Consider the following 23495-nt stretch of genomic DNA (forward strand, 5'->3'; position numbering starts at 1 on the left):
AGAAATGATCTGCAGGAGAGGAAGCTTGGAAAGTGCTGCTCTGCAGTGATTCCCCCTGGGAGCGCTGGAATAGCAGTACTGTGCGCCTGCTGCTCTGCCCTCTGCTCTGACAGGTACTCTGGGGCCTGTGATGGGCTGGGAGGAACCGGAGGTAAAGTGCACACGCGTAGAGAATGCCTCTAAATTCCACATTTTACATGGTAACTTCTACAGTAAAGCTGCACATCCCTAGGAGAACAGCATCTGGGAGGAGGCCCCTACCGCTGCCAAGGCTTCAGTTTGCTTTAGTGAGGTCAAAGTAAGTTTGTTCTTTGGGGTCGGAGTTATGGTCCCACATGAAGCAGATTAGGCTAGAGAGTCACCGTGGGCAGCAAAGGGATAAATGATATAATTGGCATTTTTCTAGCAAGCCTGCTATGGCTGCTCTCTGAAGCTCTGAAGGCTTTACCGCTACTTTACAGTTGTATTCAGCCTAGGAAAGACCGGTAATTGGACATGATCGGATTGTAGCTGGCTAAAACACGCAACTGCGGCTCACGAGTTATGTGACTTAGGTCATCCCGTATTGCAGCGACCCCGCTACATGTCGCATGCGACGGGGCATCTGTTCAGACGCAGGGGCAAGTTCTGCGCCTTTGCCTCTTGCTTTGCACCGTCCGGAATTTGGCACCCGCCCCCACCCGTGCGACGGGGGTCCCCGTGCGCGAACGGCGACCTCCGGGCGCTCAAATCCCGCGGAAAACCCGCTCGGGAGCGCCCCCCCCGCCTCGCTCCCCGCGGGCAGGCAGGTGGGCGGGGCGGCGCTAGGGCCCGGGGCGGCGCGGCGGCGGAGCCGGGCGGGGGCGGCCCCTCCCGGGCGCAGCGCGAAGGCGGGCGCGGGCGGGCGGGCGCGGGGCATGGTCCCGGTCCCGGTCCCGGCGGCGTGGCGCAGCGCGGAGCGGAGCGGGCGCGGAGCGGTGGCATGCGGCGCGGAGACATGCGGCTCTGCCTGCGCGCTGCCCCGCCGACATGGACCGCCGCCGCCTGCTGCCGCCGCTGCTGCTCCTGCTCCTGCTCTGCGCTGCTCTCGGCGCCGCCGGGCGTTTGAGCGCCCGCCCCGGCAACGAAGGTGAGCCGCGGACCGGCCGGGTCCCGCCGGGGACGGGTGGGTGGGGGACCCGCTGCGCGCTCTCCCTTTTTTCCCTACCCCTTTCCTATTTTTTTTCCTTTTTTTTTTTTTTTCTTCTATTATTTTTCCCCCCGTTAAGGTGGTCCCGGGCGGCAGCAGCTCCTCGCCCCGGGACTGTAAAGCTCTTTCTCGCCTTGCGCTCTGGCAGCGCGGCCGAAGCCGCGCAGGGGCGGCCGCCGCCCGGTGCGATGCGATGGCGCGGGCGGTGGGGGCGGCCGCCCCACCCGCCCCCCGAGGAAAGTTGGCGAGGGAAGGGCAGCCCGTGCCGTCCCCCGGCCCTCGGCCAGCGGGGCTGTGCGGGGAACGGCGGCGGGGCGATGCGCGGGGGAGAGCCGCAGCGCCCGGGGGCGAGGTGGGGAGCAAGGGGGGCGGTGGGGAGGGGAAGGGGCAGGGGGGACGTTGCGGGCCGGGAGCGGCCGCGGTCCCCCCGCGCCGGGGCAGCCGGAGCGCCCCAGCCCCCCGGCAGGTGCCCCGCGTCCCCGTGGCCGCTCGGGGGGGAGCCGCCGCCTGGTTTCTAGCCTCACATAGCTGGCTGAGACCTGGCAGCCGTAGGAATCAGATTCGCTTGTTAATTAATAAAAAATAAGCTGTAAAGGCTAACGGGTAGCCCCCGTCTCCCTCAGCCCAGTGAGAACTGAGCTGTGAGCCCTCCTGTATATGTGTGGGGTGGTGGATTCATTAGTCGTCCTATGTTTCAAAACTTTTAATTAATACAAAAAAAAGAAGCTCGCTCCCCTGTAAAACCTCTTTGTGGTTCCGTAGCTTTTTCATATCGGTTTTTTAACCTGTTAAAATGGTACGTGGGTACGTGAACGTGTGTAAATTTTCGGAGACAAAGCACGAGTGGTTTGTTCGCCTTTGCTGTGGTAATTTTTAAGATGTCATTTGATGAAAACGCATGTTAGGTTTCAGGGAAAAATAATGACCACTGCACACTGTTTGAAAAAGTAATTGAAATACTTTTTTAAAAAAAATAAAATTGCCATTTCCCTATGAGGGAAAAAAAAAAAAAAAAAAAAAGAAATGCAGCTTTTGCTCAGTTGCCCAGTGGACACGGTCAGCATGACCAGGCTGTCCAGCGTAATCATCTTTAGGATAAAATCTAGAGGCCAAAGGTTGCGAAGAACTTCTAGCATCAAACTACTATGTAAAACTTGCACCTGCTTGAGTTGTAACATTTCTTTAGAGAAGCAGATCTCAAAGCTATTGGAGTAATCATTTCTCCTGCACAAGTAATGCTGATGTACTTATTGATATTCTGGATATTTGCAGGATAAGGCAGTGAGATAACGACTTTAAATGGTTTCTGGAAGGAAACAGAAATAAAATATAAAACAAATAAGGAAAGATTTAAACTTTACAAATCCTAGGTAATCTTAAATCAGTTGTTTTTATTGCTAGGAAGAACCTATGGTACCATCATACCAGAAGAGCGATATATCGTCTGTTTGGATGTTTTATGCAAATTTGTTTTGCGTGCACAGTGCTTTATAGATGATTTGAAAGAATATGCTTTTAATAGTCGATCACTTTCAAGCCTCCAGATATATGCTATTTTGTAAATATTGTCATCTTTCACAAATTCTTTTCAGAAATGAAACCCAGATTGTTAGTAGGGGTTACTCTTGCCTTATTATTAAAAGCTTTTTGGGAATGTATGTAGTTCTGTCAGTCAGCAGAGCAGCTCTGCCTCCGTGACAGTGGAAGACAGACACAGTCTGTAAACTGAGACTAATTATGCAAAAAAGATATTAGAGCATTCCGGTTTGCGAAAAAAACCCCCAAACAACCCTCTTTTTATTTCTTTGTTTAACATCACTGGCACTTAGAATTGAGAGAGGAGGAGGAAAATTGGTATCGTACAGAGAGTGCACATGAAGTGTACTTGTCCGAGTCAGCTTTCAGCAGATACTGCTTCCATTCGCTCTTTTCGGCTTCAAGAACTTGTAGGAGATAGGCAATGTTTTCAAAATGGCTAGTGAAAACAACACTATAAACGCAGTTACCAGACAGTAACCCGCTTTTGCGTGCTTACTTTTTTGAAGTGTGTATTTTGCTGTTCCATTCAAAAAAAAGGAATGCTGACGGTTTCTTTTAAAAATGAGATCAGCTTCAAAGGACTTCCCTCACCCACCCAGGAAAGCTCAGTAATTCTTTTATTTATTTACAGCATATTTACGCTGATCATGTGAGTTTAGAAATCGGAATTATTATAATTTGCTGACACACTAATTTGTTTGACGATCAAGTGTTAGCGTGCTGCTTTAAATCACGTCAGAAGATTATGTTTTCCTCTTTTAAATAATCTTTCACCACTTCACTTACTTCCCTACTGTTGTTATCTTAAATTTCCTCCCAAAACTAGAGATAGATGTTTCTGCATTTCTGTGGGGTATTTAGAAAAGTTTTCTTTTTCCACCACTGAGAATGAAAAAGATATACTTTGGACAGAGATTGTTAATATAGGCATATAGACAAAAACGTATACATTTTTTTCCTATGCTTTATATTAAAGCTACTGTTGAAATTCTCCTCATAGATTGTTTTAACAAAGGGTGGAACTAATTTTTAGTGCATTTATATAGCTTTGTCTAACTTCTGGGGGACGTGAATGTTGCAGTAGGCACGTTACGAGAGTACATTCAGAGCTACCAGTAATATTTCCTAAACTTCTTTGACTTGAAAGAATTATTTCTGGTTTTTTAAATACAACTTCAGTTGACGTTTACAATTACTACTAAAACTGACAACGGAGTTAGTACTGATACTGCAATGGAAGCGGATGGGATGAAGGGAGAAAAGGATGAAAGAGGCTGAAGGCAAGTTCTTGGCTTACTTCACTTTGTGGTGTTAAATGCAGTCCCCTTTTTTTTTTTTCCCCCCTTTCTTTTTCTTGAAGTACTTGAGTTAATTTGCTTCAGCCCAGAGAAGTTTTACTTAAAGTTTTCTCTTGACGAAATGTAAAATTTTCCACTGAGTTTATTTTTAAACTATCTGCCGTGCTCATCGCAAAGCTGTATGCATTTTACCTACGTAATCGCAGGAGCTCAAGAAGGTTCTGTAAAGTTCAGATTTATCTACGCGGAGTGGTAAGGTGTGTGCCATTTTCTGCGAGGCAGAAAATGTCAGAAAGATTTAACATCTCACTTTTCCAGTTTGAAGTCGCAAACCGAACCCCATAGGTGCACAGAAACCACATGTTCTGCTCTTCCATTCTGTTGGATATTTTCTGCTTGGGGAGGATTGTGGTTTTTTTCTTAGAAGGATGCAGTTTCTTTCTGAATAATTCCTACGGTATCAAGAACTCGAATGAGCTCTATCATTCTGTAATTTAATAATTTTTCCTCAGTCTCTTCTGTGACTACATTGCCTGCCTGAGGGTACCAGCAACCTTAATTTCACTGTTTTATAACCCACAACAGTTAACACTTGACCTAGGTCATTAACAGGATTATCAGCAAATTTGTTTAAGCTTTTACTGACAACCTGAATTGCTTCAATAATATTTTGACTGTGCAGACAGGAAACTTCTTGTAACCTCTCAATCTAGCATAAAATTAATTTCTTGTGAACACAGCTACCAAAGGATCGATACGGTAAATCTGCTTACAGTACTTGGTTTCAAATAGTGTCTGTTTTGGTTTACAGCAAGAAGGTTCCAATCAGCCTCTCTTTTCAGTCTGTATTGGATTTGGAGATGCGGTTTCATCTTTTATTCATTGATTACCATCTCAGAACTTTGCGTAACTGCGCAATTAAATGCACCATTTTATCTGGGCTGGTCTCTGTTAGCACTTAAAGTCACTGAAGGCGACTTACTGTGCCTTTGTAGTCATGACAGCTCTTGGCGTGGTTTTGAAAAACGCGGTGTTTGCACGTGGAGCGAAACGCCTGCCCAACTTTCACGTCTAATTTTGGGAAAGGCTGGCAATACTGGAAACTTTTCAGTGGAATCAAAATGGATTGCATGGGAAAATGCTTTTTACAAATCTCGGCTCACTCTACGTCAGGTATCGTTAGGTCCAGATAAGTCTTCGTGTATCGTGACCCAATTCCTGCTGGTGCCTCGAGCTTGCTCTTGAGCGTTCGTCTGCTAAAGAAGTTAAAAGTAGGTTTAGAAATCTTAATGTGATACCTTTTAAAATTTAATTTCAGAGAGCTCAAAGTCATGGAGGTCTAGAGGGCTGTTTTTCATACAGCTGTGTCTTATTCAAAGCTTCTGTGCTTAATCCTAAGCTGTACGATTAGACAAATAATGAACGTGTTTTAAAATTCACACCGTGATGTTTTTAAAAGCCTGTGCTACAAGAGAAGTAAGTTGGGTAAATTCCACATTTTCTCTCAACGTTTTTGATAGCAGGCTGTAACACAAGGACTAATTTATTTTCTTTTCTGTTTGTCACTGAAGTTTGTCTTGACTCACTGCTGATTTCAATATGGTGAACTAAAAAGAAAAATCACTACGTTGTCTGCCGCAAACTTAAAGCAGATATTTGAAATACAAAGATGTCCAAATTGGACACAGCAATTAATTATTATTATTGCAGTTAATTTGGATACGATGTATTTGCTACCCAACGAAGCAGTCAGGGCATAGGAACGGGTTAGAACTCTGCTGTACTCTCAGCCTCAGGAAATTAGGCTTCAGAGGCACTACCAGAAGGGAAAGCGTTAAACACATAATAGGCACGCTAACTTTAACATTGGTTTACATGAAATCTTTGCAAATCAGGTGTGTGTTCTGATTGAACTTAAATTTTTCATTCCCATCTGGGAAGATATGCAAATTAGTTTTAATTTTTTTTTTTTTAATGATCTGCTGGAGTTAAGTAAATTGCTATTAGTATACGTACTTTTGATTCTGTCTGAGAACTTGTAAGTTTTCCTCTAGGAGCGTATGTAATGGCTCTTGTTCTTGTAATCCCCACTTGATGAAAGTTTAGAAATACGGATGCAGGTGTTCGTTTTCTTGTTTTCAGAGCTCTGGATTTTATCACCAGCGAGGGTCACTACAGAGCTGTTACCGAATACAACTGTACCGTTTTGTCAATTTTTATACCGAGCCTGAGTTAGTTCCATAGGGTACCTGTAATTCGTGTAGCTACTGCTGCTTTGTAGCTGCTGTTTGATTTTTCTTTAAAAAAATTAAAATATTAAAGAACTGGAGATACAATCATGTCTTTACCTTTGTTAAAGTTCAAAGCTCTACCAGATCGAGTTGGTATTGAAACACAGAAAGGTCATTTTGATACCCTAAGGTGTAAAATTGACTGGACTTGTCCAGACGTGTTGGATAAAACCTCAGAGGTGGGGCAGAGGGATCTCACAAACCATCACCTTTCTAAAAGATAATTCCAGCATCTGAAGAGTTGCTTTTCTGGAGTGAGATATAGGGATTTTTATTTTTTTTTAACATTTCCATTCTTATGAAAAAGATTTGTCCTATTTCCTGAAGCATTGTTGAAAATATATTTATGAGGGAGGAAAAGATTTGCAGTAAGAAATGATACAGTAAAATGGAATGTTTTTGTTTACAAACACACGTGAGTACTGCTAAGTGATCCATTTTGTTAAAAATTCACTGAAGTGATGTAGCCCTTCTCATTTCCATAAACACTGTAGAGCAGTAGCTTTTTTTTTTTAAATTTAAACTGTTCTAAACAAGAACTAAAACTTGACAGAAAATAGTTTAATCCAGTAGATGAGATATGAACTCCCAGTGGTGTAATTTTGGAAACGGAACATGGTAGTAGTTTGCTGGGTTAGAATTGTATTCCCCACCAGTAGTCTTGTGCTTCTTAGTTTCTCAGATGCTTGATAAATCCTAGCACAAGTGCTCATTTTGCAGTGCGAAACCGATGTAAAATTGAAATTCAGTCCCTTGGACTGAAGATTCTTTTTAAGTTTCTGCAGTGAATGAATGAATGAAAGAAATAAAGATAGAGAAATAAAGATAATCCTGTCTGAAAGAAATCTTGGGACAGTGACAAAAGAGTTCCAGTCTGTGAGAGTGACGGGTAGCCTGAATGAAACACCAGCATGTACAGCCTTAAATTTGCAGAGATGTTATTAAACCAGACACACTGTAAGCAGAAACTTTAGTGCCACGCTCCTTTTTTTTCTTTTTTTTTTTTTTTTCATTAAACTACTGTGTCCTGCTGTTTCAGGCAAAATATGGAGGAAAATCCCATTAATCTGCTGGAAAAATGTTGATGAAAGAAGAATAGCAGACCAAAGGAACAGTGGTTGAAACTTGCTAGCAATTAAGTGAACAATAGGATGAATGTTAAGGTTCAGGCAGGGCAGTTTAGTGTAATAAGGTGTGGGAATGGTGCTTTTTTTTTTTTATTTCCAGCTGGTTTCTCATACCATTTTTATACTTATGTTTGCATGGAAAGGTTTGCATTGCATTGATCTCTTCTTTTTTTTTTTTTTAAATAATATTTAAAAAACCCTGCTAAAGCATAGCTGCCTCATGTAAGAGGACAATAATTAAAAACTAAGAAAGGAGAGGTTTGTAGAAAATCTAGTGTGACGAGTTACCATATATATCAATAATAATCAAAGCACAAAAATATGTTTTGGTCCATGGTAGGCTCCCCACAAACTTTGTGGAGTAGTAAATAGCAACGAGTGACACTGAGTTTCTTGATTTAGTTAGAAGCTAGAAGGCAGCTAGAGGGTTTTTGCTGTGGTTGATTTTTTTGAGAGGCAAGGCTTTTTGAGAGATCTTTTTTGGAGGTGGAGAGGAGGATTAAAGGAAGAGGAATAGGTAGGCAGAGATGAAGTGAAAGTTGGACCTGAATCTTAGAAAGATCAGACCAAAATCCAGACTTTCTCCGATTAGTGACAGCGTTAGGAACCCAGAATTCAGTGCTGACAATGATCTGAACGCTGAGCAAAGTACAAATTAAGAAATTCCTTGCCTCCCTGAAAGTCTAAGCTTTGTTTACATTAGTAAGCTTCGTGACTATGATTTACCAGTGGTGAATTTCAACAGAGGCTGCAGTTAAGACAGGGTAGAGGCATATTTTACCATTCTATTTAATCTTTCTGTAACGATGCTTTCTTAAAAACAAACAAACAAAAGGCAAGTTATGTCTGTCCAGCCTTAATGTTCATGACCAGCTATGGAGAACACCCACTTAAAGCATTTATATTGAAACAGGTTCTGAGATGGTGAGGACCTCATCCTGCAGAAACTTTCCTCCCGCATATGATTTACCTCAGAAAACAAATGTCCCAGCAGTGGCTGAGAGCTCACTTTTCCTGGAGTATGTGGTTACAGCTATGGAAAATGTACTGTGCTCACCGAAACCATCTAGAGATAACCCAACTGTAGGGAAACCTCATCAGCCTCTTGCGCCCAGCCCATCTACCCACACTGTCCCGTGGTCTTTCTCTCATGCCTCTGCTTTTTCATCTGCCTCTTCCTTCCCCTAAATCAACATTCAGCTGTAAAGAGTAGAAGGCAAAGATCATCTTTTCCTGACTGGGAAGACCACGTGTCCATTGCTTCTTACTAAATGCTGTTTACCAGAAGGGGGATGCTTTGATCCTCTAGACACCCAGAAAAACAGACGGGAAAATAATCGTATCTGTAATGGCATTGCTTTTTTCCATAGTTAGTTGGTTCTATTGATGCTGAAAGCTGGGTTAAAGCTGGACAGAGGGTGTTCAAGAAATCGAAGCAGAAGTCGTCCATGCTAACCGAGGAAAGCAATTCTGGAGAAGAGGCGTGAGAAACATGCTTAGTTTGTGGAACATAATGGAAACCTGAGCCATTTGTGGGAAGGTAATGGAAGTTGAGGAATATGCAGAAGACAGGGGTCTGAAAAACTGGCTTGTGGGTAGATGGGAATAGAACAGTCATTTAGGCATTTACCTTTGTTATAAATATTTGTATTTCTCACATATGGAAATAGTGAAAAAAGATGTTAGCGGGGTTTTGGTTGCAAAGGCAGCAAATGAAGTCAGGGGCAATTCCATTTTTCATATGGATAGCTCTGCACACATGTTCTGCATTAATTACCTCCATAAATTCTGTTAACCTGGCAAACAATGAAAATATCATGTTGGTGACATCACTGTATTGGAAAATAAAACTGGTTTTAGCATCTTGATTTTCTCAACATGACATTTGAGGAGATTTCTTATGCTATTGGCATTTTATACTCCCCCAGTTTGCACCAGGATGTTTAGTTGTTTGCTCTGTGGGTTTATTATATCTGTGGAGTAGCTGCATGAGGACCCAACCGTTCCATAGCCCGTGCACGCTGGAGCCCTCGATTCATGGAAGTAGAGAACAAAAGCTTGGCAAAACTCTGTCAGGGCACACCTAAGTAGGTGGCTTTCCAAATGCAATACTTCAGGATTCTCAGAATTTTTTTTACAAGTCTTAACTTCTGTGTTTGAAACTTTAGAAACCCTACGACAAAACCCCCAAAACAAAAACCTCATAACCAAACTCAACACAACTATATTTACTTGCAAGGGTTTTTATTTTTCTGTGCCGCATGTGAGGAATTTCTTAAAAGCAGGTTTTTTTGGAGTTGTGTCATGCTGCCAGCTGATTCACTCGGGGAGTATTACAGGCTTTCTAACAAATGAATGGTCGTTTGCTGGACTTACGCTCTGGTCCCTGTCTCAAATTTATGTCCTCAAAGCACTATTGATTACTCGCTGTGATTTTTGGTGATTCCAGGATCTTGAATATATTTGAACCGCAGGAAATTTTGTGGGAACTTAGAAACTTTTAGTCGTGGGTGCTATGTGTGGCCAGGTGTCTTTTCTGTGACACTTTTTGGGTGTCTAGAGTTCTAGAAACTGAGCACGTCATGCTAGGTTTTGAATTCTCAATTTACCTTAAGTGAACGTGGGCACTATGGCGCAGCATTTTTTTTTCCCCCTTTAAGTTGCTAGAAGCCTTCCCAAGGGGGATCTTTGTGGTGCTTTGGTAGATCCCAACTCTATCAGATCTTCAGAGAGCTCAATTCTGCAAAACTAGTGAATACTGATTATTATTTTTTTCCCAAGGGAGGAGGAACACAGAAATAAAGACTTAGTTGTGCAATGTGCTTAAACCCTTTTGAGAAGTCCTTTAGAGCTTATTAAAGTTGTTTGTGTAATATTTGCTGTTGAGTTTTGTCTAGACATAGGCATTTGGTGCTGTTTTATGTGCCTCAGGATTTGGGGCACCCAGTGGGACTGGCAACTATGACACATCCTGCGAGAAACCCACTTCTATTCTGGGCCAATGAAATGCACGGAGTGGCTGGGTGTAGTAACTGAATCTCATCCTTAGTTTCTGGTATAATTTTTTTTTTCCTCTGAGAAAGGTGAACTTGGGTTTTGCAATTTAAACTCTTTTTACACAGTGGCCCCCATCTTGCATTTACCTGTTTAACACTGTGCTTCACTGATGTCAGATTTAACACTGTAGTAGTAGAGTAGAACGAGATTTGGAGGATTTGAATTTGAATGTGAGTTTAGCTGAACAGTAATTCAGGTATGTAAGGGTTTATGCCTCTTGTAGGAGGGACTGGAAAAGGACCAGTTGGAACTGTTTAAAAAAAAAAATGAATTCAAAGAAGTGAAAGCGACACAGTAATTTGGAACCCATTAGGTTAATCCATTTTTAATTTTTATATCCTTGTCTTAATGAAAAGAACTGGCACATATCAACTTACAGGAAATAGCCTAATAAAACTGAAACCTTATTAGGCCCCTTTGATAAACATTGCATTCCAGCCCACCAGTCATATGTTTTTGCATACTTGGAAATTGAGCTTTACGCTACTTTAACAATATCAAGAGAACTCTCATGTTTCAAACTAATAAAGAAATAAAATCTGTTTTGTCTGTGTTCATCCATGAGAATGGATGGGTGGTTGTCAACATAACGCAGACAGGTACTCTGAGAAAAAGCAGCGTACAGATTTGTCACCTCACTCCTATAAAAGGGCTGCTAGTTCATATGTCATCATCAGTGCAGAAATGGCTTGACTTTGTTTTCTCTTTACAGTAGCCCGAATAACTTCTGCAAGGTGCTAAGGTAGGAGGTTTGAGTGTGTCCGCACACCTACATAGACTCCATACAGATTGACGAGAGGGTAAGATGAAAGCTTGACATCTGCCGCCTTGCCTTAGCTATCGCTTGGAGTCCCACCACAGCACAATGGGAGAGAAGGGCTTTTGATGTTACGTGAACACTCCTGAGACTTCTAGCAACAAAACGTTTTCTTATTTTCTGTTCCGCTTTGAAATCAGTTCCGGTTTTGTCTGCTAAGGAACAGCATGGTTCTGCAGTTTTGCTCTCTGAAACCTCTCACGGGAGGCGCTTATTTTTGGAGACGATTGCCATTGTCCTGTCTGTTCAGGAGACTTAGGATAGTCTTGTCCCTCTTCCGCAGGCAGGCTCCATACTGAGCGAAGGGAGGAGGACCGCTGGAGAGCTGCTCCTTGGCGTCGGGCGTGGAGAGCCAGGCCGGCCGGGCACGGAGCTGTGGCTGAGCCAGAGCCACCGTGCAGGGGGCACGGGAGCGCTGCTGAGCCCCAGCACATCGAAATCCCTGCTGTGCGCAGCAAGCGGGGAGAGGGCCGCTCTGCGGTCGTACAGCCTCCCTGGTGGGCTCTGGCGTTGCGGTTTGCAATCCGTGCTTTTATCTATAGGCATTCCTGCGTTGCTTGTCGCTGTCGTGTGTTCCCGCCTTCGTGGCAGCCCTTTGAGAGAAACTTGCAGTAAGGTTCCTGCTTTGGCTGCTTCAGTGTTCGGCTGTAGGAAATACTGAGCTATCTAAATCTGGCCTCAGATGCTCTTCGGGGAGTGTGTTTGAGAAGAGTAAAATCTGGGAGGAAAATGAAACTCTTCCTCTTCAAAAGCTGAGGGTAACTGCCATAAAGATAGAATTTGCCAGATTGATGTAGGAACCTTATGTAGAAGCAATAATCTATAGGGTAACTTGACACGGATCGCTAGTCTTTTGTCTTTTCATCTGAGATTTGTAACGCAGTCTCTTAATTTTGGAAACAGTTATTTACTGAACATTTAAATGAAAGTAATGGAGGCTTGGGCTATCCAGTTGTCTTCTGTGAAGATTCCTTTGCTCACTATTGGAGCAACTGTTTTTTTATTCATTTTGGTTTTCCCTCTTTTGTTCATCTCTTGCCCCCGCCTAGGTGGGGTTCTTCAGTCAGCAATTTAACCACGGATTGAACATGACAGTTGCCAAATTTGTAATGTTCTGCACAAAATCATGTTTGTATTGTACAGTATAACAGCACAGGCAAGAAGGGTTGAAAGTGCAGACCTCACAGCGTTGTGCCTCTCGGAGGACTGTAGTCTGGCTTTGAGCTGGAGCAGAAATCTCACTGAGAAATCTCACATTTGGAAAAGAGTTGTGTAGTAAATGGGCCAAACTTTGTTGGCGCTTTGGGTTGGGTATGTGTTACGAAGCGTGTTCTGTTGGCTGTTTTTAGGAGACTTTACTCTCTGTAGCTTAGTGTCACTTTGCTCCTAGGGTACCCCAGGCCGGAGGGAGGCACAGCTGTAAAAGCAGAGCCAGTAGATGGGGGAACCTAGCACATCTCTCTTACGCTGAGGTAATTTTCATCCAAGCAATAGTTACATCTTCATTGCAACATTTGAGGGGAAAGGTAGGACCATAAAATCACAGCAGACTTGACTTTTTTGCTAGTGGATAAGCAGCAAATGAAGCCTCAAGCCTGCTGCTTAGAACCAAGCTTCACTGTTGAATACCCTCCCATGAAGAGAGTATCGCATTGGTTAGCATTGCTTCATGGAGTGGTTTCTCATCTACTGATTTTACTTACTTATTTGTTGTCCCTTCCCAAAGATTTTGTGGTGTACCTTAGCAAATTTCAGCGTGATTTCAGCAACATCAGCATGACAGCTGATTCTTGTGGCAATTACGGTGAATGCACCACGGTGCAACTCTGACCTTGCCTGGGCTTGGCCTGTCTGTCTGTAGATGTTGCTTCTAGCCTCAGAATACGCCAAAGACACAAGGCTGGTCTGCTGTAGCTCCTCTTATTTCACTTTCACCACTGCTGGGGGAACGGAGATTTGAGAAGACTCAGATTTGTACCCGTAGGTGGGTGAAAATCCAGGTGCAAGTCCCTTTAGCCAGGAAGAAGCCACCATTCTAAAAATGTACGTCAGGGTTTGTGCTGACTCCGCTCTGTCCCACCCCAAAACCAAGTTTTGGCTGACTTCCTGCCGCAAACTATTTTCTTTGCTGCTCAGGATTATATGACACGTTTCAATTATGGGCATTCACCAATTTTTTTTCTTTTTTTTGGTTGCATAGCAAATTTAATTTTCCCATTTGTTAGCATTTTTTTAATAACTAACTAGCGTATTCTAAACTGACAGTTGATGCCAAACAGGAAAGCACAAAACAGTGGTGGTTTCTTGTTTTTTCTTTCCTTTTTTTTTTTTAAACTTTTAATTGGAAATGTTAATTAGTTGAAGAACTATTTTATATATTTTACCTCACTGACTATTACTCTGTACTTTCTATGTAAAGAATTTGATTTGGAAATGCTTTCCTGTGGTGAAGTTGTTTGTAGGTGGTTCTTTAGGTATTGCAAGTTGCCTCCTAGCAGGCTTTCCTCCCCATTTCTTAGGCAGTGAGGGGGATCTCGGGGTGGTTCTACCTGGCACGAGGTTTGCGTGTGTATTTGTTACTGGGGGAGGTATTTATACTGTGTAGCGGTCATTACTCCACGTGTTTCTGGAAATGCTGCTGCTTTCAGAACATATTCAGGTATCTTGTTAGTTTTACAGTTCTTTTTCTTTCGCTGGCATTACGTACTCGTGATGAAACCCGCTGTTAGCGAGCCTCGCGGCGGGCCCTCTGCCGTCACCCTCAAACTGGAAGCAGTTTCTGATAGCGCAAGTGGTCCCACGTGTCAAATCCCACCCGAGCCCTCATTCGTCTTCTGCCTGATGCCACAGAAAGGAGATCGATCGAGCTTTGCGATTCACATCCACATCCCTGCTCCAGGTGCTGGAAGGAGATTCATCTTTACCCCCGCGGGCAGAAGCGCATATTGAGGGAACTAATAATGCTTTGTCTTGTGGCTGTGAGTGGGGAAGGCCAGAAGAGCCAGGCAGGAGAGAACTTCTGAAAAGAGAACATGTTCTTAATTGGCATTTTGCTGCCACTTGGCAGAAGTAGCTATGGCGTACGGTACATGAGCAAGGCTGTTGGATGGAAGGACCAAGTCACTGATTTTTTGAGAGCCAGAAGTGATGATTGCTCAATTTGTGTAGCACTGCAATATTTTAATATCAGTAAAGTCTCCCTCATACTTACCACTAGTTTTAAAGTGAGTTAATTATGTGATGAGAACCAATGCAGGACACTGAGATTATTAGACAGCACTTTTTTTTTTTTTTAAAGTTGTTTAATGAGCACTCCTCTGCATCTCCTTAGCATAACCAGTGATCCTTTTCAAGGCATTCTGTCGGACAGGATCGTTGATAGCAACAAGGCTCTTCAGCTAGTTTAAGAGTTACCCTTAGTAACTGGCTGGTGAACCTCAGAGATTTCTGTAAGAGTTAGCGGAATGATACTCACGCAGTTTTGCAGGAGGAGGAGGAGATACAAGGAGTGCAAATGAGTTGGGTGAGAAGCACATAAGCTTCAGAAAGAGCCTGGAAATCCTGATTCTCTTTCGTGTGGCCTGACTTGTAAAATTAACTCTTCACTCTCTTCTGGAAGGCGGTAACAGTTAGAAAGGAGGAAGAGTTATTTGCTTTATTTTGGGGACGTAATATGCCAATCCTTCCTCTTCTTCTGTTCCCCAGTACCCCATTTAAGAACACGAGAGTTGTGTGTGATCAGACCCTGAAGTTAGGACCATCTCTGACCTGCAGCCACGATGCCTGGCACAGCCTTGCTCTTCACCGGGCCAGTTGTTCTGGAGTACCTGGTTGTTACACTTGCAACGAAAGATGACCTCGTTTGTTCATTTGTTTTTGTCTTAAAGACACACCTTGCACAGGACAGCCCCACAAGAGAGGTTAAACTGTCTTCTCTGCAGTTCTCTCTTTCATCTGGTAAATATGTGGCTGTAGACAACTGTAGTACGTTTATCATTGGCTTTCATTCAACTTTAATTGTATGTGGGAAAACGTTAGGGTCACGCTGATGTATGCCCACTGATCTGACTGACTATGTCTTCATGTTACACGTTGTGAATCGGTCAGGTCAGTTTTGTGAACTAAGTGTTGCCTTTTGTTACGCTAGAGGATATTTCAGGGTTGAAGGAACTTGAAATGAGTGATCATTGTATGAATCAATTGCTTGTGTAATGTTTTACTTTTTACCTAATCCTACAAATCCTTGCAAAAAAAAAAAAATCAGACAATTAATATCTAATCTATTCTTTATGTATTTCTTAGGTCTTAGTGTAGGGAAATACTATTTTCTCCTTCAATTTCCAGATGAATATTTAATATTAGGATGTACGATGACAAAATGTAACACTACCCTTCCCTATCATTTTTGTCTAGGGACAATGATCATTGCAACCTGTAAGTTCTGTATTAATTGTTTACTCTCTATCAAGGTGTAAAACCCTCTCTTCTAGTCACAGGAAGAATGAGTGTCATAGAAGCTTTTTTTCAGGGAGAGGGAGGCATTTTTTTCAGGTGACCAGCTGAAAGGAAGTATGGCTTACATTTTAGTTGCTATTAAAGAACAGTACACTTCTGGTGAAAAGTATTTTTTCCATTTTTTTTAATAGGGAAAAAGTATGTATGAATTTCAACTGGATTCTAAACAATTTCAGCACTCAGTCTACTCTGTGTTTTTGCTTGCCTGTAATATAATTCTTACTAGACAAATAATAAAGGCATTCAGGGAAAGCGACAGTTATCTCTAGGGGGTCAGTATAATTATGTTTTTCTTTCTTTGGGTATTTTTTGCCTCCCGTAGTCTTTTATCTCTTAGCATTTCACCCACCCCCCAGAAAAAAAAAAAAAAAGGAATGGATGGTCTTTATAATCACTGAAGACCATGTGGCTAGGTAGGTGAAGGAACTTAAAGTTTTCTGATCTTATTCTGATAGCTATTAAACAGTTACATGTCATGACAAGCTTTGTTCCGTCTTGCGCAAATGAAAACGGAGGAAGTTGAAGACTGTGCAATATGAAAGCGTATAAATATGTTTAGCACAAAATTACTGATTAATAAAGTTACAGGTCTGGAACGTAGCTTTGCTTTGCTTTTTTTTTTTTTTTGTCAGTAATGGGAGCATCCACATCACTCTTTTTAGGTACCTACTTGCATTCTTTGACTCACATCTGAACTAGAATCCTACTGTAGTCAGTGTGATAACCTTCCTTCTCAGGATTTCTGAAATGTAATAACACATACATGAGCATGGAAGAGTAGTTTGTGTAGCAGTGCCAGTTTGAAGGAGATGAGGAAGATCAGGAAGATGGAATGAAGGAGAGAGGCTGAAAAAACGTTAATGTCGTAGATTTGATCTCAGTGTGTTGCAACGCAAGTTGGGGCATCCACCTGTCGTGGGGCACACATGGCTCGCACTGAATATTTAATTGCCCCCATGGCCCTGTCGTGATGCCTGCAAGTACTTCTCACAGGAGTGCCTGGTATCCTGCTAAACCTGCTCAGAGGGAGAGGCCGGGAGCAGGGAGGTGGCACCGAGAGGTGGGGACGGTGGTGCTGCCCAGCAGGGAGGTGGCACGGGGAGGTGGGGACCGTGGTGCTGTGTGGTGGTCGGCACCTCGAGGGCATGCTCTGATGGCTAGGCTGCTTGGGAAGCTACCACCAGGTTGGGAGTCTCTGGCCTGTGGGTTTTTCCAGAGGAGGCTGATTAATTTGGACCGAAATCATAAATTGCGGAGTGGCTGCGATCGTGTTTTCAAGAAGCTTATTCTTAAAGAATAAATATGTTACTTAAGTTTACTCCGGAGTGATTTGCCTTAGCGACTTATTGCCAAGTAATTTACCTCAGACGTCATACTTCCTTCACCACCATATATTGCAGATGCACAACAAACGTGTCTTATTCCAGGAGATCCATAATCTGTGGGAATTTGTAGTCATGCCAGAAAGAAGTGCACATTTTCCTTTTGAATTTTTATTAGTATTTCCCTTTTATAGTTGCAAACCTTGCTGCAGAATAGTCTGCCTAGGGCTCTATGCACTCAGTAAAGGACTGACTGATTTTTCTTTGTGTAGGTGATTGAGAATTTAATTATTGATAAATTCAGAGCTAAGAAATATATAATACTAGATTGTGTTCTTTCTGTAAGATTAGGAACGATATTTTGTGTATTGATGTAGGTAAAAATTGAAAATACTGTCGTTTTCTTTTGAAGGAGTGTATAACTGCAGGGAGAAGCGTTTTTTTCTCACAGAGACGGCAGAGCAGCTCATTGATGTTAGTATAGCACTGCATATATACGCAACACAAATGCATGTGTAGACAAATGTGTATATTTATGGTTGTTTATGACATGGTCTTATTTCTAATACTGTACACCTGTTTTCCATACTGTATCTCCTCCTGTACATCCCAACAGCGGGGGGGGGGGGGGAAGCCTTCGTGGCTCTATTTATTTCCAAAATTAAACAGCAATTAAAAGGAGAATGATGAAATAATACAAATAGCTGAACTTAGCAGATTCATAATCTCCCTCATCCTTTCCCTTCCCAGTCCTATTATTTTATTTTCTCTGAGCACCAATACCCAGACCATCTGGTTCTGGGAGCGGTGACAAGCCTTCAGGCTTACAAATAGAAGCTGAAGCTGCTCAGGCTGCTACAGTGGCCACCTCTAATAGATCCATCATTCTCAGGTGTTCAAATTCCCTTGCATATGATGTGATTTATTTCTTTTCACATTGTCAGTAATTTCCATATTGAAGGAAAAAGAAGTGGTGGTGGTGGTGAACGAAAGTAAGCCAAAATCACAGCTAATAAATACTGAAGGTGCACGGATTGCAAACAGTGTTGCCATGTTGTGTACTAATACTTCATTGGTTTGTATTTGTAGAGAGGCTGGGGGTTTTTGTATGATACTTTGTATCAATTCACAAGTTCTGCTTCATGTTAAAGAACTAGTGAACTGTGTTGATTAAGCACTTGGAGATTATATGGCCAGGGTAAGGAACAGAATTTATTTTTGTGCTTGTAAAAAAAACAAGTAAATACCAAAGACGAATAGCCTTTAATTTTTATTTATTTTAAATTATCTGTCATGTTTTAAAATGGGTATAAAACCACTGTGATTTGATTGACTGGAAAATGTCTATATCGGACTGTTTACAAATAAAATCTTCTTACTCTGAAAATTGTTGCATGCTTCTGGAAAACAAAGATAACAGCAAGATTAACAATGAATTGAGGGCCCTCTTTAAAAGTAGGTTTGTCTGAACTTGTAACATTGTAAATAATTACTTTTGTATCTAATGTGTTAGACATGACATTTAGAAAACACTTCACTACTGCAAGACAATTTGAGAACAAATTAGCTCAGAAGGAAGAAAGAACTACAGGAAAGACTTTAATCAGCATTCATTATTTATTCCTGTATTCCGAGAAAATTATATATGCCAAATACAGGCCTTTAATCAAATAATGAGTAAAATATTCAGATCTCACCTATGTAGTTAGGTACATTGACCCAAATTTCAGGCGTCCAAGGGGAAAACGCTGTAGTTTGTGCAGCTGATAAAAGCGCTCTGTTCCCACCCCCTGCTGTAATTAATTTGGCCAGGGATCCATTGTTTGTTTTTTGTCACTTTTTTTGTTTGGAAAAGTTCCCCTGTCTGCTGTTCATACCATGTTTTAAGATAAACAAGATGATTCTTTTCATTTGTCTGTCTTTTTCTTCTTTGTGGCTAACTGCCAGGCCACCTGAACAAATCAACTGCTTTGCAAGGTCCCCAAATAAACATATCTTTTGGTATGGGTAACCGGGGTTAACTGGACAGAGGCAAATGAAACTCATTCCTCTTCATTGTGTCTTCTTTTGTAGTTAATCTGCTGGATTCAAAAACAATTCAAGGGGAGCTGGGCTGGATCTCCTACCCATCACATGGGGTGAGTTCACTAGACTGTGAAATGGAAAAGTGCTGCCGCAGACCAACGTGCTATTTAACCATTGTTTCCTCTTCAGAGGACGCTGTGCAATAGCGCTGCTGCTTCGGAGCTTCAGAAATAGTCTGCTCTAAACTTGCAATGTATGGCTTATATAGGTAGGGTGCCTTCTCTTTAGAACATACATCGCACTGCATGTAATCCCCGGGAAGAGCTCACTCTTATTGAAGAAAATGAAAGCAAGAGGTGCATTGAGGGAAAAAAAAAAATTGTCTTTAGGCACTTTTCCTTCTTCTATCGCAATGTGTATTTCTAAAAGGTATCACGGGACTGTTTCATAGTATTACTTGCTAATTTATTCAGACGGAAGTAGTGGAAGGTGAAAAATGTGTGGACATAAGCGGGTGATGTAAGTACTTGTCAAATAACTTTTGTGCTGAATTGTTCAAGTATTGTTACTTATGGGTTAAAATGTTATTAAAGAAATGTCTAAATAATGTTCTTAAGTGTTGGGGGTTTTTTAAACTTGCTTACCTTGTATCCAGATCTAATTAAAATAGGTGCTCTATTTGGAGAAGTAAAAGTGCAGCCTTAGAGCATCTGTGCTTTCGAACTTGCTAACTCCATTATTTTTACGTAGCATTTGCCACCAGTCTTTTTCTGAAATTTTTGATGACTTAATATCAGTGCGTAGCCATCCAGCGGTGCTGATTTGTGACCACTCCCCAACTTCTTGTCTCTGTGGAACGTACATGTATTTGTGTGTAGGAACAACCCATTACTCTCCTACGTTGCATAGCACAGACGTGTAATGAGACTCTTGCATTCCTGCATTCTGTCCCCCAGACAAAAAACCCAACAAACACTTGGCAGGCTGAAGCCCTGATGTCTGGCGCTTTCCTGGCCCTCAGAGAAGGCTGTGTCATCGAGTCTTTGCTGACAGAAGGCACTGGGAGATCTGTGGCTCCTTCTCTTGCTGTCCTGTCGCTTGTGCCTACCTCACGGTGCTTTGTTTCCTTCCTCTATGGCAGTCTTATTTTGGTTTCCTACCTTTGGGATGACAACTCCTAGAAGTTTTCATGCATCTCCGCCTGTGTCTTCTACCCTACGAGTTAGCCTCTGCCAGAGAGTATTGCCACTTCTAAATCCTTGCGAAATGTCATCTCTAGTCTTGATAAGGGCGAGGAGTTGCTAGCTCTAAGGGTCCAGCCACTGTCGTTTTTCCAAACCAACTGTGTTTTGAAATCTCAGTGTTGGCAGGTATTTGCTCATTGGTTTGTTTGTAGGATCGTGAACATCCGCTCTTTGATTCTTCTGTGGCTTTGGGCAAGCTGTTACTTCACCTTTATCACTTTTACAGAGATGGGTGGTAACAATACTTTTGCATCTCTGCCTTATGGGATTCAGTTGTTAATATTAAAGTAGTGCCTTCTTGGTATTGTTAGGCAGGTGTGAGCGGCATTTAAGGATTAAGGCTTGGTTTATTTTTTGAGTTTATACATGGGTCTCTCTCTGTGTCTCTGAACAAATTGTTCCAGTCTCATGGGGAAGAAGTGGGAAAGAGGGTTCATGTTTCTTTCTAGTGGCTGTTCCTGCTGACTTTTCCCAATAAGAAACCTTTATAAACAGGATGTCCAAGAGGGAACTCTCCAGCAATTTCTAGCTCATCAGGTTTTTTTTTTTGTCTCCACTTGCATTTTTTCTTTTTTTTTTTGCAAAGCCTTTTTTTTTGTTGTTGTCGTTTCTTTCCCAGCTGCCCTGCCCTCCTCTCCTTCACTCTTCTGCTCTGTTCATCTTCTTGCAGCTGTGCAGATCTTCTCCTCTGCTCCCTGCAGCTGTGCCTCTCTTGCCTTGGATGCCTAAAGCAGTTGGTAGGGAATGATGCAGGGTATCTCAGGGGCTATAAGAAAACCAGATGTGCTACAGTACCCCACCAAAAAGGGCCTCCAGATCTCTCAAAGCAATTTCATTAGCTTCTGCAAGATTTTGTCAGGTAAACCCAGCACAACTTGTTTGTGTGTGTCCATGCATGCTGTTCTTATTTAATATCCACAGGTATGTAAGCCAAAGTAAATCATGGAATTGTGCTGGTGTTCTTGCAAGTTAATGAAACTCTTAGTTAAAAATTACATGGCAGTAAATTAATGTAGATCATGTACTATGAGTGCTTTTGTAAGAAAACTGAACAGTAGCCTTCAAAATACCATGAAATTTTAAGCTTATGTATTCAAACATGAATGTAAAGTATAGAAATAGTAACATCTATCCTATCTGAATTAGTATTTTGCTGTAAAATGATGACAACTTGAACATCATGTGGAAGAGACACCTTCTTATTACAGCCCTTTATTTATAGTCAATTAATTAAACCTGGTAAATATGGCTGCATCTGTCTCTGAGCTAACTAAAATATGAACTTAAACTTTAGTGGAAAAACATTATAATAAAGATGTCACATCATATTGAAAGATTGCTAATAGCATAGCGGTGATTTACAAGGTAAAGCTAATAGAGCTACACTTGAGGCTGTGATTCACAAATGAGAATATTGGTGTTGTGCCAGTTCTTCTCCAGCATGCAGCAGTGTTCTCATCTGAAGCCATAAATGTCAGTATACTGAGGCCAGTGACTTACAGAATTTTTAAAAATAATTTAGCCAAAGTGTTTAATAAACCTCTTACTAGGTTAATAATTTTATCTTATCGATACATGATATTGATTTCTGGCAAACCAACCCAAATTGGGTGTCATTTTCAGCATTCAGTGGTTCTTTATTCTTTTAAGTCTGCCTCAACTTGGGCATATATAATAACAGCTTTCCAGAAATTCCTGAATATTCATGTTAAGATTTATAGCTCATTTGTATTCAAAGATTTCTGTGTCCCACATAAGAACGCTCTAATGGCAGTGTTTTAGACCATGGTTAATAATATCACCCTGTAAGAATGTGATCTCTCCTTGAACCATCCCACACAGCCACAGTCTTGGCGTCAGTAACACTGATCTGGTCAAGCTCATTAAAGTCCCCTAAGTACAAAACATCGGCCCCTCTAGATAGCAAGGAATTAAAAAATACAATAGCGGGCTTTGCTGATGCTTGAGCATGATTGGCAGCAGCCACAAGGCCCGTATCCTGTGCTACCATCTCCAGCACCTGCCTAGGCAACCTTTTTGTAATGCCAATCAGTCAAATACCAGTTCCATTTCTATAGGTTTCATTAAAGGGGAAAGAAAGAAGAGCTACTTAGTCTGTGCAGAGTATATTATTGATATGCTGATTAAGCATAACGCAAGTGATCATTAACTGCAATTCACGTAAATTACAGCAGCACAGATGTGGGGGTTGGGAGGATAAAAAAGCAAGTCACTTTAATAATATCCAATAGAAATGTGATGGATAATTCATACAGGACAAAAAGAGTACAGTCTAAATCCCGCTCTGCATATTCATGCAAGTAGTTGTATTGGTTTCAGCATCATTTTTTTTTTTTTTAGTAAGAGATGTTTCTAATTTAACGCTAGCTCCATGTTCTTTGGGAAGTTTGGGAAAAACAATAAAATTGTGACATAATCGCAGTACATCATTCTGCAGTCACCCAAGTTGTGACTTGGTCTTTACAGGTTTATTACTCATTTATGGACTTGAAGTTTTTGGGCACTTTATGTAGTCAGTACAAAAGTAAAAGAGGAATCATACTTACCTTGTTTTGCTTGTAGCCAGAGAGGGCTGGCACTTATTATTGTCATGTAACAGATAATTGTAAAAAAATAAAAATTAAACTAAGCCAAGCTAAAAACCAAACAAAACCCCCAAACCCAACCTGTTATGTACATGACCAAATTTAGTAAATTGTAGGCAAAATTTTAAAAGACTGATTGGGAAATAAAGATACTATCTTTGATCATGACAGTTTTCTTGGTCCTTGAGTTCCCTCAGAACCATCTAACTTCTTTGCAAGCTGGCCATGCTCAGTACCTTAAACTTTTGGGCACGTACTTGAGCTGCTGACACTCTGCACTGAAGTGCTTTGAAAATCTCATGTGAATAGCTTTGCTTTTTCTTAGTGGTCACTCTCGTGATCGTTTGGGCGAAACAAGCTGATCATCTCAGTAATGGCAACCAGTTCGTAAGTATTGGAGGAGACCAGGATAACATTCCCTGCTTCTGTCATAGTTTGTGTTGTGCTAGGAAGGCTAGACCATGTGTGAATGAGGTTAGTGAGAGT

The 23495-nt window shown here is 41.8% G+C and overlaps 1 protein-coding gene across 3 annotated transcripts in view; it reads left to right on the forward strand.

Moving 5' to 3' along the window:
* Nucleotides 1-857: 857 nt before the first annotated feature.
* EPHA3 (EPH receptor A3) overlaps nt 858-23495 on the forward strand; it is a 235338-nt gene continuing 212700 nt past the window's right edge. For all 3 annotated transcript variants that reach the window (XM_054846606.1, XM_054846622.1, XM_054846615.1), the window contains exons 1-2: nt 858-1108; nt 19208-19272. In XM_054846606.1, the coding sequence (XP_054702581.1) occupies nt 1009-1108; nt 19208-19272 (165 nt within the window). In that variant the 5' untranslated portion in view covers nt 858-1008. The remainder of the gene's footprint in view (nt 1109-19207; nt 19273-23495) is intronic.

Source organism: Grus americana, chromosome 1 (genome assembly GCF_028858705.1).
Source record: "Grus americana isolate bGruAme1 chromosome 1, bGruAme1.mat, whole genome shotgun sequence".
Lineage (NCBI taxonomy): Eukaryota > Metazoa > Chordata > Aves > Gruiformes > Gruidae > Grus > Grus americana.